The 14,307-nt window shown below is 36.6% G+C and overlaps 2 protein-coding genes across 3 annotated transcripts; both read right to left on the minus strand.

Moving 5' to 3' along the window:
• Positions 1-570: 570 nt before the first annotated feature.
• On the minus strand, positions 571-4,931 carry LOC109031396 (uncharacterized). The gene is made up of 5 exons (XM_072302741.1): positions 4,425-4,931; positions 3,414-3,513; positions 2,952-3,047; positions 1,588-1,746; positions 571-998 (listed from the first exon to the last, which is right to left on the minus strand). Exons 1-5 carry the CDS (start codon positions 4,796-4,798, stop codon positions 897-899), a joined length of 831 nt encoding a protein of 276 aa, XP_072158842.1. The 5' UTR covers positions 4,799-4,931; the 3' UTR covers positions 571-896.
• Positions 4,932-9,244: 4,313 nt separating this feature from the next.
• On the minus strand, positions 9,245-13,749 carry LOC109031395 (uncharacterized). Of its 2 annotated transcripts, XM_072302742.1 has the most exons (5): positions 12,256-13,749; positions 11,644-11,743; positions 11,280-11,375; positions 10,456-10,614; positions 9,245-10,226 (listed from the first exon to the last, which is right to left on the minus strand). In XM_072302742.1, the coding sequence occupies exons 1-5, from the start codon at positions 12,600-12,602 to the stop codon at positions 10,125-10,127; spliced, it is 804 nt and encodes a 267-aa protein (XP_072158843.1). In that variant the 5' UTR covers positions 12,603-13,749; the 3' UTR covers positions 9,245-10,124. The 2 variants fall into 2 exon arrangements, with proteins under 2 accessions (XP_072158843.1, XP_072158844.1); XM_072302743.1 differs by lacking the exon at positions 11,280-11,375.
• Positions 13,750-14,307: the final 558 nt, after the last annotated feature.

Below are 14,307 nucleotides of genomic sequence, written 5' to 3' on the forward strand. Positions count from 1 at the left end.
AACCGCCAAATGTTTAAGTGATGTGCGACAACTATTCTTTGGAAGCGAGAATGGAATGATTCAACTTTGTTATTCGTTCGCGCTTGTCTATTTAACACAGATTGATACACATTCCAGGTAGGCGGTGGGTATCTCGGAGGAGTTGCTCGTCTTCGACCTCTCGCGGGGCGACCTCGAAGATAAGTTACTTCGAAATATTCCGCCAAGTCCAATACTCGCTCATCTTCGAAATCAGCTTCCAGCATGTCATATGAATGAATAATATTGTGGCTTACATAGAACGTGGATTAAAAAAGGGTGGGTTAAATTTTTAATTGGATAATAAAATTTGGCCAAACTATACCTTGGATAAAATTTGTTGGCCCAATTAGGTATTGGGTAAAAGAAATTGGGTAAAGTGTCTAGCCACGGTTCATATGGTAGGTGTATGAGGTGTGCTTTTTAACTACCTGTAAAATTCAAGAAATAGTAAAAAGAGAAGGAAAAATTTAATAAATGTATGCATATATACATGTATAGTCGCTCCTCCAACACACTCTGGCGTTCTACGACACCCAAACGCCACATAGGTCTACCCTCCCAGAGGTTATCGGGCAACTGACTTCGCAACAAGCAAAAATTGAAAAGAAAAAATGGATAAATAATAGAAACCCTCACTGATATTTACAATAGCCACCGTCTTCTGGAAATTTTTCATCCACATAGGAATTTACTTAGACCTTTCAAGGAAGAACTCAAACCTGGGTAAATTTGTCCGTGCAAATAATTAGTTACATTTGGTTAAGATAAATTTGCGTAAAAGTTTAAGATTGGCACGTCGATGGCTTTTAAATAGCATGTAAAATTTGATTCAAAATTGGCTGTTGAATTTCTCTTCAATTACATCATGTTGGAGATTAACCTTGATGATTTGTTACAGAATGAAGATGCATGTTCTTGTTGTATTTTGAAGTTGCAGAATTCAAAACAATATAAAAACTGTACATCAGCTGCGTGTACTGGAACAAAACAAATGAAGAGTTTAATGATATCTAATAGTAAAGAGTCGTTTATAATTCTAATAATTTTGAACTTGAAATGAGTGTGAAAGAAGGATCAGAAGTAGCATTGGTGTTTTTCTGAGGAAGTTGAATTGAATTTTTGGACAAAAATTTCATATCAAATTATTAAAGATTAGTCTGAATCAACCTCATTTTTAAAAAAATGTCCCTTTATGTTTTATTTTTTGGCAAGAAACTTAGCTTTTAGCATTGAAACCCCTAAAAATTCCCTCAGCATGTAAAGAATCAAAAAAAATTGTAAGCAAATTGCTTCATGTGCAGTCGGAAAAAATATTTTAGGAAATTTGGCTCTGCATGTAAAATAAAGGTAGGATGATTTTTGTTCCATCCAATTAAAGCTTGGAATCGACTTGCATTCTTGACACACTCATAGTAGAAAAAATGTAAAATACATTCTTATCCACTCAAGGGAAGCCTGGTGAATTTTACGTTATTTCTATTCTTAAATTTCTTCTTTTATTCGATACAAGTATCAACTGTACATTGAATTAAACAAATGGAGTAAATGAACAAGATCTCTATTTACCTTGACAGAATTCTCATACGTAATCGCCCAGCATTTGTAAATTCGGAATTTTACCGGTTTGTTTGATCTCATTATCATGAATGGAAAATACTGTGCAAATTCGATTTTTCGTCCAACACAATGTTCATTGAAGTAAATTCGCATCGCCACATCTTCAGCCTGTATCATTAAAATCGAAAAGAAAAAGATAAACGAAAAAACATCGGCTTATTTATCCAAAACAGGTACGTCTAGAGGTGAATGCAAGTGGGGCCTGTTGCACTTTTGTTACAGCAAAAAGAGTTGTTCCTATAGATAATGTCTAAAAAATTACGATGAGCGCATCGACAAACTCTGAAATGCACTTAACTTCACAATCTGCGTAATAAATCTTCGTTTTTTTAAGCTTCCCGCTACAAAAAGGATACTACAGCACATGTGAACATTTCGTTAGAAGAGTCGTTCCATTCAATCCCTGCTCAGCATGACCGACGCTTTTGCGCGTAAGTTAAAGAGAGCACGAGTTCAATCAAGGCGGATATCTATCAACGCGAGAAAAATGTGAATATGAACACGCCCATTGTTATCAGGTGGTTGGAATCATCGTCCCGTTACATATGTGTTTACGCGGATTGCGGCGTTGGATATGTTGAATATTGCGTGATATCCTTGTGAGCAGGGGTTGGATGGAATGACTCCTCTGACGAAATGTTCACCTGTGCCGTGGTATCGTTTTTGAAGCAGGAAGCTCGAAAAAGCGCAAATTTCATATGAAAATTGTGAAGTAAGGAGTGCATTTTAGACTTTGCTGATACACTCATCTTGATTTTGAGACACTTTCTATAAGTAACTCTTCTTTTTGCTGTAGGAAAAGTTTGCAACCGGCCCATTCTTGTAAATTATTACCTGATGGAATATGAAGGTCATTTATTGATGTACCAAAAATATTAAAAGAATCAGTACAGTTATTTTAAGTAATGTGCCATCGTGTGGCACTGAATGTTCAGCAATCTCCAGATGTTTTTTTGATTATAAATATCTGCCAGATTCATTCAAAAGGATCTCACATGGAATGAGGAGGCTAATAAAAAAACAATAAAAATTATTAGTTTTAGAATTCGTTCATTTATCTAAATGAACTAGAAGACTAAAAGCTCAAGATATGGTCATGGACAGATTTAGTAAGTAAAATGAACGATGGTCCAGCAAAATCGAAGGTAAGAGGCATTCAAGACGAAATTACAAGATGCTATTTACCATATGACCTCTGGATCGATAGACAAGAATGACGTTAGGTGTCGCAGAGCGCCCGGGCGCGCTGTAAAAGAGACTTGTATGTGACTACATGATGGTTAAGGGTAAAAAAGTGGGAAAAATTATCTTACCATCTGAGAGGTAGAGCCCATTAAAATGAAATCAGCGTAAATAATTCCAAGAGTTATCACGATTGCGGCTATCATTTTGAAGTTATCACGGAATTCCTGCGGTTCAGAAAAATCAAAATAGGATTATGAGTTGGACAAACTGAAGTTTGATGTATCGACTCGGTGAAATAGTTTTACTACTTTTTACTTTAGGAGTGCTACTTATATTTGGACGTATATCTATCAAACAGAACTATGTGCATTAAGGCATGAGCCTTGAGACCCATAAGAATACATGCATAGTAAGGCTCACGTCATGATGCACATAGTTCCGTTTGATAGAAATACGTCCATTCGAGGACTTTGTGTCTTTTTCCGAGGACGAACGTGCAAAAACTGTTTATATTATCGAGTCTGGCAAGTCTTGCAAATACAGCCCCATTGAAGAGCAATAAATGTGCGCTTTAAGACACACTCTCTTACCTGAATAATAGCTAATTCACCAATTACAATGTAGGTCATGGCTCCAGTCAAAGCTACTTCCAGTATGGGCTCAATAACTTCCTTCAGTTTTGAGGACAACCTGAAAAATCAGCACAAGCGAAAAACACATAAAGAGGCGACGAGAAACAATGAACTCCAAGAAAGGTGTTTTTATGCAATCCACCATTTAAATAGAATACAAATTTTAATTTTAAATTCATGAACTTAATAATTTGCCGGTTTGCCAATAATTACCGGTTTGGTATGGACACGTGCGGAGAATGGCAGATGGTAGGTTGCCCAGAAAGGTATTTGATTGGGTTCCTTCCCGGAATGTTGGCGGGAAGGAGTAGAGGGGAAAATCATGCGGTATGAGCTGCCCGATGGTTTGTGGGAGGATCGATTCCGGTGGCGGTTTGGAGTCGCAGAGGGCTCTAGTGCGCTGAGGTACCGCCTTGATATATATACAATACTTTGCGCAACCCACAAAATTATGATAGACAAAAAGGATATCAACGCAAAGTAGTTAAAAAATGGCTAAACCAATTTACGGCATCTTAAAAGTGATATTGTATGCAAGATAACTTGGTCCCAGCATGAAAAAAGAGCTAATACCAAGACAAGGCTTTATATTTCTCAGCCGTATAGATTCAGTTAAACTATGAAAGTTTCAAAAGGTGCTGTCACAAAGTGAGGCGTTAGGTACAGAAAGTGATTTTCGTGGTTGCAATATTTCAGAATCCCTAGTGCTAATATTTATTTTAAAGAGGAAACTATTGTGTGAATTTTCACATTTTACGTTTTCAGCACTAAACTCATTATCGATATTCAGTGATAGTTACAACAAATTAAAAATGTTTGCTTAAATCATAGAGGATGAAACGTTAGTGGAGATTATGAGACACTGCAATCAAGGAATGCTCTCTTTGCATCCAGCGCTTGAACGATGAAATAGAAAAGTGAATGAATGAATTTTTTTTTTCTTTCTATTGGCGTTTCAAAAAACCTCACCTGAACAGACGTTGATGATGTGTGATAGCGCTCACAAATTGCTCCCTTTGTGAAAAGTCGTCATGGCCAATGGTTTCAAAACTAATCCCACTTATAAAAAACGCAGTCTTCAAGGCATCCACAGTTATGAATACGAGCAAAGTGCCAATGTGTATGACATAGAACTGGGTCGCAATGGAGACGCTAATACAAAAGTAAACAAGTGCCCGTGTGACGTCATTAGGGGTGAATCCGAGGAAAGAGAGCGGGTTTGGTATACCCAGAGGAAGGTTGAGCTGGCGTGATGGCGATGGATTGAGGAAAAATGTGACGATGGGTGGCAAAAAGTAAAACAAAACCATAATTTGGGTGACCGGCGTCACGGAGAGGACCATAAGCCGGTGACGTGATTCCAGATCTGTGATGATTGACGTGCGAAGGGAAGCTGGGAGGGGGAACTGAGAAAGGAATGGGTTGAATTACATTTATGTTGCAATGAGGAACTACTGTCTTCTCACTCATCCACATACTTTTCTGCGTTGAGTGACCAATCGCCCATATTTTGTTTCTCAAATTAGCCAAAAATGACAGTGCTTTAATGAAAAATGTAGTTCAATTAATCTCAAGCAAGTTCGTGATGGAAAAAAAATAAATAAATAAAAATCTTGTTAACCGTAACTTTATCATGAAAATTGTAAGTTTTTAGCATGAATCCTAGTCTCGAATATTAATGAGATTACATTATTTTTGTCTTTTTTTGTCATCTTTTTTTTCTTCAATTCTTCACGTTTTATATATTGTAGAGAGGCTAAATTAATTTAAAAAATCTGAATAAAGGCGAATAGAATTAATGGTAAAAAATCCCACCTGGTCGTCAAGCAAAATGTTGTTTAGGTTCTGGGTGAATTCAACCAAAACATCTCTCTTTTGCCACCAAACTGCAAGGTTTATGTAAATAAGAGGCGATATGATAGAATGAATTTTTCGCGCAAGGGTGGCAGTCACCGTTAGATATTGTGTATTTTTTGTTTCAAGTAAAGGCATAATCATAAAAAGTGTCTGTATAAAGTGGTGAAGGATGATGAATGGCACCAAAGGCCAAATATTTTGAGAATTCTTGGGAGGAAAAAAGAACTCTAACAGACGCTTAAACTTTCGTGCCGTTTTTAGGACGAGCAACTCTTCCGTTGTCTTTATCTTTGCGCCCGAATCCGTCATAAAAGATAGTTTCTTTCGTTCGAAAAAATTGATAAAAAGAAATCTTATGGTATATCACATTGGATTCAACGGTATGCACATAAACACTGACGTGTCGAGAGGACATTCATTTCTTCATGAAAATGCGCACAAACTGACTCTGCATGTTGAACATGAAATGATGTGTGCTTATCCTCAACTCTACTTTTATTTGATCAAAAATGTATGATAGTAACATTGAAACCTGTGATTACCCACTGTTATGCCTGAACCCTTCGAAAAAGTGTCACATCCTCCTCCTGCATCGATCATGAGGCTATGATGTGAAGACCTTTCACAAATGCATCTGTTTCACTACGCTTCAGCCGATTTGAAAAGCAGCTTGCGGTAAAAAGACCTGTCCTCTATATACAATTGATCTAACTTTGTTTCAAATATAATAAAAATTTGCTTGATGAAGATAAGATACTACCTGGTTTTTTCCTCATAAATTTGATATAAAATCAAATATTATCATTTTTAAAAATTCAATTTTCATTATCAATTCCGAGGGTGTGCGCAATGTGTACAACGCTAGATCTGCAATAAGTATCTATTCGTACCCCTCGCATTTAGAATGCATCCCATTTCCTGTAATAATAAAAGTTCGGAATAAATTTAAACTGATCGGAGTAAGTTGGACTCAATTATTATACTGTTATACAATAATATACAATCAATACACTGTTCGTTTTTTTGCAGTATCGACAAAATCTTTATGCGGTAGTTGTCATCAACAGATCTGTAACCTCCAGGGCTCGAAAAGACACCACGGTACCAATTTAAGCATCGAAAGTAAGGACCCTGGATAGACATTTCTGATATAAGGGGTATCGTAACGAACAATCGACTTGAATTTCCTCTTACAGTTTAAAGACTCTATTAATCTAATAAAACTGCCTACACAAAGAAAAAAAACCCTTCGATTTAAATAATTGAACTTTAGCTTGTTTGGGATACTAACATTTTTGGTTTGGGAAACAAACATTTTCAGTCTTAGGAACGGAACCCTCGTTCAGAAAGCTGAAGTCTTTCTTAAAGATACAAGCGTATATGGCTAAAAGAAACCACGGTAACCTGAGCTAAATTTTTGATCCAATGACAGAAAACCTTAGTTACCTGAACTGAAAACATTAGTTTCCATAAAAATCGAGGTATTTTTTCTGCGATACGCTCCTTTCGTACTGCCAAATTCCTCTAATTTGATTGCTCTTAAAAATTTTGATAAACGTACAAAATAAAAATTAGAAATTTTAATCAGACTTTTACTGTGCTTTTATTATTCCAAGATTGAGAGAATCATTTGGACCGCGTTTAGCAGGACGGAACCAAGCCACATCAGCTATTGCCAAATTTAACTGGGCAATTTAATTTTTCACAAGGGAACGTCTGTGCGGAATCCTTTGAAAATTTTAAGGACTTTGCTTTGAACTATGCAGAAAACTCATTAAAATTTAATAAGAAAAATCCGCACAACCATTTTCATTTAAAAGATTTAAGTGCGCCGTTAAATTTATCAATATCTGATTTGGCTTGGTTATTTTCTGCTGAACGGGATCAATTTGAGCAATTCAATTTATTTTAACTTTATACTTTAAATACTATCGCACATTTTACTCACCTCTCAACAACCCAATATTATTTGGCCCAGTTGTCCAAAGGTTTACAGCTCACGCCTAGAAGGGCAGGTCATAACGACGTTCTTCTCGCGTAAAGGCGTAGCTTGATTTCTGCATGAGCCCCAAAAAACATGGCTTCATGTGTGAATCAGGGCTCACGCGGAATTTGAAATATGTCCTTACGTCAGAGTGGCGACGGAATGGGGTCACAAGACTCAAGGTAGAAAGCGACCTTATTTGGATTAGCGTCAAAAGTTTTGCTAGGGTGAGTCTGCCAATTACCCAATATCTAGACGAGGTGCTCAGTGGAAATGTCCAACGGAAAATGTCCAAGAGACAAAATGTCCTGGTTAAAATGTCCAATTGTCATAATGTCCACGACAAAATGTCCAGAGGCTGAAATGGCCAAAATTTGAAACGTCCAAAACCCAAAATGTCCAAAACCTAAAATGTCCGAAACTTAAACGGGCGTAAAACAAGTGTTTTTTGCCTCGCCTTTATATGTGGCAACAGGTGAAGACAGCTGACGGTTAACAGCTGAAGTTAATTTCATATTATGAATGAGTGTAGATTTTCATATTTGAGATTACCATGACGATGCTGCAGGAAACAGAATTGTCAATCGTACTTCTCAATTTGGATCAAAAACAGCTTATTACGCAGATTCGAGGTGGTCACACTCAAATAAAACATCCGATTAGTCGCCGGTATATCACTAATCAAGCCAGAGTGGAAAGTATCGTGGCTAGCTATGGGCAATACAAGGAAGATGAAGAGGTTGATGTTTATCTGAGAGCCATTTCCTACAGATTGAAGAAGAAAACGAAGAAGGAGAGGCTTGAGGCATTACGTAAGCTGATGTTAAGCCTTTTTGATTTTGCATATATGTGGACCTATGGGACATAAGGGACATTTTGCATATGGGACATTTTACATATAGGACATTTTGAATTCTGGACATTTTAGCTTTTGGACATTTTGTCGTGGACATTATGACAATTGGACATTTTAAATAGGACATTTTGTTTATTGGACATTTTTTATTGGACATTTTTTATTGGACATTTCCACCTGTCACCCTAGACGATGCCTTTAAACGTCCTAGCTATATATAGAATTTTTTCACGTATGTTAAACCAGTGCGGCTTTCAGCGACATCTCTCACGTGTCTTTTAAATCGTGTTACTTGTTGAGGTAGAACAGTACTGATTGTACTCAATGCAGCTAACTTAGTCACAGAAAAACATTTAAACGAGCGACAAAGCAACCTAGGGTAGATTACGGAGTTACCTTCTTCAAGTGGGTGAGTATAAGAGGCCATATCGCGAATTTAATTTTTGATAACTCAGCCCTATAACTACCAATTTTGATGGCGACGTATCAAAATTTTCGTGTGTGAATATTTTATTTTTGTGGAAGAATACATCAACGCGATTGGATTTAGAATATTTCCTGCTTAGTCTGATCGTATCTAGGTCACTCTCTAAAAATGTAAATGTGTGGTGTCAATTTTTGTCCTAAAACAGTGTGTGTGGATAGATATGTGATATTAAAGGAAAGGCATCGCTTTTTTTAAAATAGCTTGTTCTGAAAAAAATACATTATGAAAAGCATATGAATATAAAAGTTTCCATTCAGATAGAACTGACAAAGCATGAATCCAAAAGTGACCCTCTTCTCGATTTTCAAGTTTGAGTACTCTGCTGTGCTAAGCTAAGTTACAACGCCGTATAAGCATTCGAATGCTGTCAAATTTTCTCTCAGAAAATGTCTTTTTTTGAAAAAAGTTACGAATATCTTTCCTTGAAATGTTTAGACTTTATAGCTTAAATTACGAACGAAATCATTCAAAAAATCGGAATGTAAATATTTGTAAATTTTCCTGAAAATGCGTGATTTTTGATGGAAATTTGGCAACATCTGACGGCTCATACGGCGTTCTTCCTTAGGACAGCAGTATTGAGATTCGGGTGAGGGCAAATTGCGGAGCGCCATGAGCTGGACTCAACCCGCTTAGCGCAAACATGCGGGAGTCAGAAACCTACGCGCAAAGATCAACACATTGACTCTTAATTAAGATTCTCGGCTTGTGGAATAGTCCTTCTTTATACAGAGTCCGCAGCAATTATTAATTAAATGGGTAAGCGAGAAACTTGATTTCCTAATTAATTGATGAACTTTACGTTCGATGGGCTACCAATAGACGGGTTAAGTGAATTCCGCTGTTTGTCATTTAATTACGCTTGCTAATCAAACAATCATGAATATCTGTTTGACTTTCTCTCAAAATGTGAAATTCATAATGACCTCTAGGCCGATTAACTGGGTTTTCAAATTTTTCACTTCAGTGCGGAATTTGATTTGTCAAAAATTGAACAGTCCAGGTTTTGAATCTAAACACTTTGTAGACTTGAATACATCATTTGCCTGTTAAATTCAAAAAATAGTAAAAAGAGAAGGACAAATTTAATATATGTACACATACAAACAGTCGCCTCAACAACACACTCTAGCGTTTTACGACAGTCAAACGCCGCATAGGTCTACCCTCCCAGAGGTTATCGGGCATCTGACTTCTCAACAAGCAAAAATTGAAAAAAGAATGTATAAATAATAGAGACCCTCATTAAAATTTACACTAACCACCGTCTTCTGAAAATGTTTTATCTACACAGGAATTTACTTGGACCGTTCAAGGTTAGAACTCAAACCATGGCTCAATTTGTCCGTGCAAATAATAAGTTACATTATAGGTTAGGATAAAGTTGCTTAAAAGTTTAAGATTGGCACGTCGATCGCTTTTAAATAGCATGTAAAGATTCAAAATTGGCTGTTGATTTTCTCTTCCAGTACATCATGTTGGAGACTAACCATGATGATTTGTTACAGAATGAAGATTGATGTTCTTGTTGTATTTTGAAGTTGCAGAATTCAAAGCAATATAAAAACTGTACATCAGCTGCGTGTACTGGAACAAAACAGATGAAGAGTTTAATGATATCTAATAGTAAAAAGTCGTGCATAATTCTGATAATTTTGAACTTATATAAGTGCAAAGAAAGGATCAGGAGTATCATTGGTGTTTTTCTAAGGAAGTTGAATTGAATTTTTGGACAAAAATTTCATACCAGATTATTAAAGTATGAACTGATCATTGAATTAAACACATTAAGTAAATAAGCAAGATCGCTATTTACCTTGACAGAATTCTCAAACGTAATCGCCCAACAGTTGTGAATTCGGAATTTTACCGGTTTGTATGACCTCATTATCATGAATGGAAAATGCTGCGCAAATTCGAGTTTTCGTCCAACACAATGTTCATTGAAGTAAATTCGCATCGCCACATCTTCAGCCTGTATCATTAAAATCGAAAAGAATAAGATAGACGAAAAAACATTGGCTTATTTATCAAAAGCAGATACGTCCGGGGGTTAATGTAAATTGTTGTATATAATATTACCTGATGGAATATGATGGTCATTTTATTGATGTACCGTGAATATTAAAAGAATCAGTACAGTTAAGTATTGTGACATTGTGTGACTTTCAGATTTTTTTTTTATTAAAAATTAAATTATTTGAATAAACAATATTCATACGAGGTGCTGAGGACGCTGGTGAGGAGACATCTTCATGTAGCTGTCATATTCACTCACAAAGATCTCAGAACGAATAAGGAGGCACGATAAAAAAAAAAAACAATAAATAGTGTAATTTCCGAAGGAAAAATACACTATTTATCAGCGTCAGAATTCGTTCGTTTATATAAATGAACTAGAAGGCTGAAAGCTTGATATGGTCATGGACAGATTTAGTGAGTAAAATAAACGATGGTCCAGCAAACTCGAGGATAGGAGGCATTAAAGACGTAATTACAAGATGTTACTTACCATATGACCTCTGGGTCGATAGACAAGAATGACGTTACGCGTCGCAGAGCGCCCGGGCGGGCTGTATAAGAGACTTGCACGTAAATAAATGATGGTTAAGGGTAAAAAAATGGGAAAAATTATCTTACCATGTGAGAGGTAGAGCCCATTAAAATGAAATAAGCGTAAATAAATCCAAGACTTGTTACGATAGCGGCTATCATTTTGAAGTTATCACGAAAGTCCTGCAGTTCAGAAAAATTAAAATAGGATTATGAGTTAGACTAACTTTAATTGGATGTATCAACTCAGTGAAATAGTTTTACTACCTATCACTTTAGGGGTGGTACTTATATTTGAGGACTTTGAGTCTTTTTTCATCGGCGACTCTGCAAAAACGTTTTATATTTTCTAAAACGTAAATAATTCGAAAATTTTTCGAGTATGGCAAGTCTTGCAGATACGGCTCCATTGAAGAGCAATACATGTGCGCTTTAAGACACACTCTCTTACCTGAATAATTGCTAATCCACCAATTACACCAAATGTCATGGCTCCAGTCAAAGTTATTTCCAGTATGGGCTCAACAACTTCCTTCACTTTTGAGGTCAACCTGAAAAATTAGCACAAGCGAAAAACACATGCGTTAAAGAGACGACGAGAAACAATGAACTCCAAGAAAGGTGTTTTTATGCAATCCATCATTTAAATAGAATACAAATTTAAAGATTAAATTCATGAGCTTGAAAGCGAAAAAAGATAAGTCACAATAATTTGCGCAAAATTAATTAATTAAATTAATTTCCTCAAAATTATGATACACGGAAGATATCAACGCAAAGTAGTTAGAAAATGGCTGAACCAATTTACGACATCTTAAAAGTTAAATTGTATGCACGATAACTTGGTCCCGGCATGAAATTTTAGGAGCTAATATCAAAATAAAGCTTCATATTTCTCAGCAGCATAAACTCAATTAAGTAATGAAAGTTTCAGAAGATGCTGTCAAAGATTGAGGCGTTGGATACAGATAGGAATGCCCTCTCTGCATCCAGCGCTTGAACGAAGAAATAGAAAAGTGAATGAAAGAATTTGTTTTTCTTTTGGCGTTTCAAAAAACCTCACCTGAACAGACGTTGATGATGTGTGACAGCGCTCACAAATTGCTCCCTTTGTGAAAAGTCGTCATGGCCAATGGTTTCAAAACTAATCCCACTTAAAAAAAACGCAGTCTTCAAGGCGTCCACAGTTATGAATACGAGCAATGTGCCGATGTGTGCGACATAGAACTGGGTCGCAATGGAGGCGCTAATACAGAGGTAAACAAGTGCCCGTGTGACGTCATTAGGGGTGATTCCGAGGAGAGAGAGGGGGTTTGGTATACCCAGACCCAGAGGAAGGTTGAGCTGGCGTGATGGCGATGGATTGAGGAAAAATGTGACGATGGGAGGCAAAAAGTAAAACAAAACCATAATTTGGGTGCGGCGCGGCGTCACGGAGAGGGCGACGAGCCGGTGACGGGATTCCAGATCCGCGATAATTGACGTGCGCAGAGAAGTTGGAAGAGGGAACTGAGAAAGGAATGGGTTGAATTATATTTATGTTGCAATAAGAAAGTACTGTCCACTCGCTCATCTATATACTTTTCTGCGTTGAGTGACCAATCGCCCATTTTTTGTCTATCAAAGTAGCCAGAAATGACAATTCTGAAATGCGAAATGTACTTAGTTCTAGTAATCTCAAGCAAGTTCGTGGTGGGAAAAGAAAAGAAAAAACATGCAAACTGTAACTTTATTTATCCTGGTCTCGAATGTTAATTACAATACATTTTTTGGGTATTTTTTCGTTGTTTTTTTTTTTTTTAAAAAAAAATTAGTTCTTCATTTTCTTTATAAAGTGGAGAGTTTTAATTTATTTAAAAAATCTGAAGTAATACGAGCAGAAGTAGTGAAAAATATATCCTACCTGGTTGTCAAGCAAAATGTTGTTGAGTTTCTGGGTACAATCAATCAAAACATCTCTCTTTTGCCACCACAATGCAAGGCCCAGGTAAAGAAGAGGCGATATGATAGAATGAATTTTACGCGCAAGGGTGGCAGTCACCGTCAGATATTGTGTATTTTTTGTTTCGAGTAAAGGCGTAATCATAAATAGCATTTGTATGAAGTGGTGTAGGATGATGAAAGGGACCAAAGGCCAAATATTTCGAGAATTCTTGGGAGGAAAAAAACAACTCTAACATACGCTTAAACTTTCGTGCCGTTTTCAGAACCAGCAACTCTTCCGTTGTCTTTATCTTAGCGCCCGAATCCGTCATAAGAGATAGATTCTTTTGTTTGGAAAAATTGATAAAAACAAGCTGATGGTAGGTCACATTGGATTCAACGGTCTGCACATAAACACTGACATGTCGAGGGGACATTCATTTCTTCACGACAATAATGCGCTGACTCTCCATGATGAGCATGAAATGGACGGAGTTAAACAGAAAGGAACCAAGCCACATCGGGATCGAACCGAGAAAAAGAGGTTTAAAGTTTGTTTCCTGCATAAGACTCAATGTAAAAGATAAACTTCGAATTCTGTTTCTGCAAAATTTGCTCCAACAAAAACTTTGAATTTTTGGCGATAGATAGTAGAGAAGTGATCGAGTTCAAAACCACTCATAACTCAATTTTTTCCAAAATGTGGGTTGGTTCCTTTCTGCTTAACTCAGTCCAAATGATGTGTGCTTTACCTCAACTCTACTTTTATTTGATTAAAAATGTATGATAGTAACATTGGAACTCGGAATGAATGGAAATGAACAGGTCCGTTGCATACAACAGGTATCGCAAATTGAGTAGAGTTGTTTCAAGGTGTATAAAAAACAGGATTTAAAACATTAATCGCGTCTGGAATACACCCCAAAACCAACAATTTGCGCAGTTCATATCAACCAAATTTAAAATTTCCAAAATTCACCGATAGCTGCAAATAGTGTAATTTGTATAGTGCAGTCAAGGTTCAAAGAAAGAACACCGTAGTAGTTTTGTAATCACTTTCAGTTTCATTCAAAATTTGTAAATATTCTCCTTCTCTAAATAGCTGCCTAACCTGTGTTACGTTTATGATAAAGGGTGAGCTCTCCTCCTCCAAAAAACATTTTCATGTCAGGTACTTTAACACTGCGGATTC

This window comes from Bemisia tabaci, chromosome 7 (assembly GCF_918797505.1).
Source record: "Bemisia tabaci chromosome 7, PGI_BMITA_v3".
Taxonomy (NCBI): domain Eukaryota; kingdom Metazoa; phylum Arthropoda; class Insecta; order Hemiptera; family Aleyrodidae; genus Bemisia; species Bemisia tabaci.

Excerpts from the sequence above, each read along its gene's own strand:
- LOC109031396 (XM_072302741.1), bottom strand. The coding sequence starts at position 4,798 with ATGGTCCTCTCCGTGACGCCGGTCACCCAAATTATGGTTTTGTTTTAC. Across the intron at positions 3,514-4,424 it reads CATCATCAACGTCTGTTCAG|GTTGTCCTCAAAACTGAAGG; the intron begins GTGAGGTTTTTT and ends CTGATTTTTCAG. Across the intron at positions 3,048-3,413 it reads GTGAATTAGCTATTATTCAG|GAATTCCGTGATAACTTCAA; the intron begins GTAAGAGAGTGT and ends TCTGAACCGCAG.
- LOC109031395 (XM_072302742.1), bottom strand. The coding sequence starts at position 12,602 with ATGGTTTTGTTTTACTTTTTGCCTCCCATCGTCACATTTTTCCTCAAT. Across the intron at positions 11,744-12,255 it reads CATCATCAACGTCTGTTCAG|GTTGACCTCAAAAGTGAAGG; the intron begins GTGAGGTTTTTT and ends CTAATTTTTCAG. Across the intron at positions 10,615-11,279 it reads TGGGCTCTACCTCTCACATG|GCTGAAGATGTGGCGATGCG; the intron begins GTAAGATAATTT and ends TTAATGATACAG.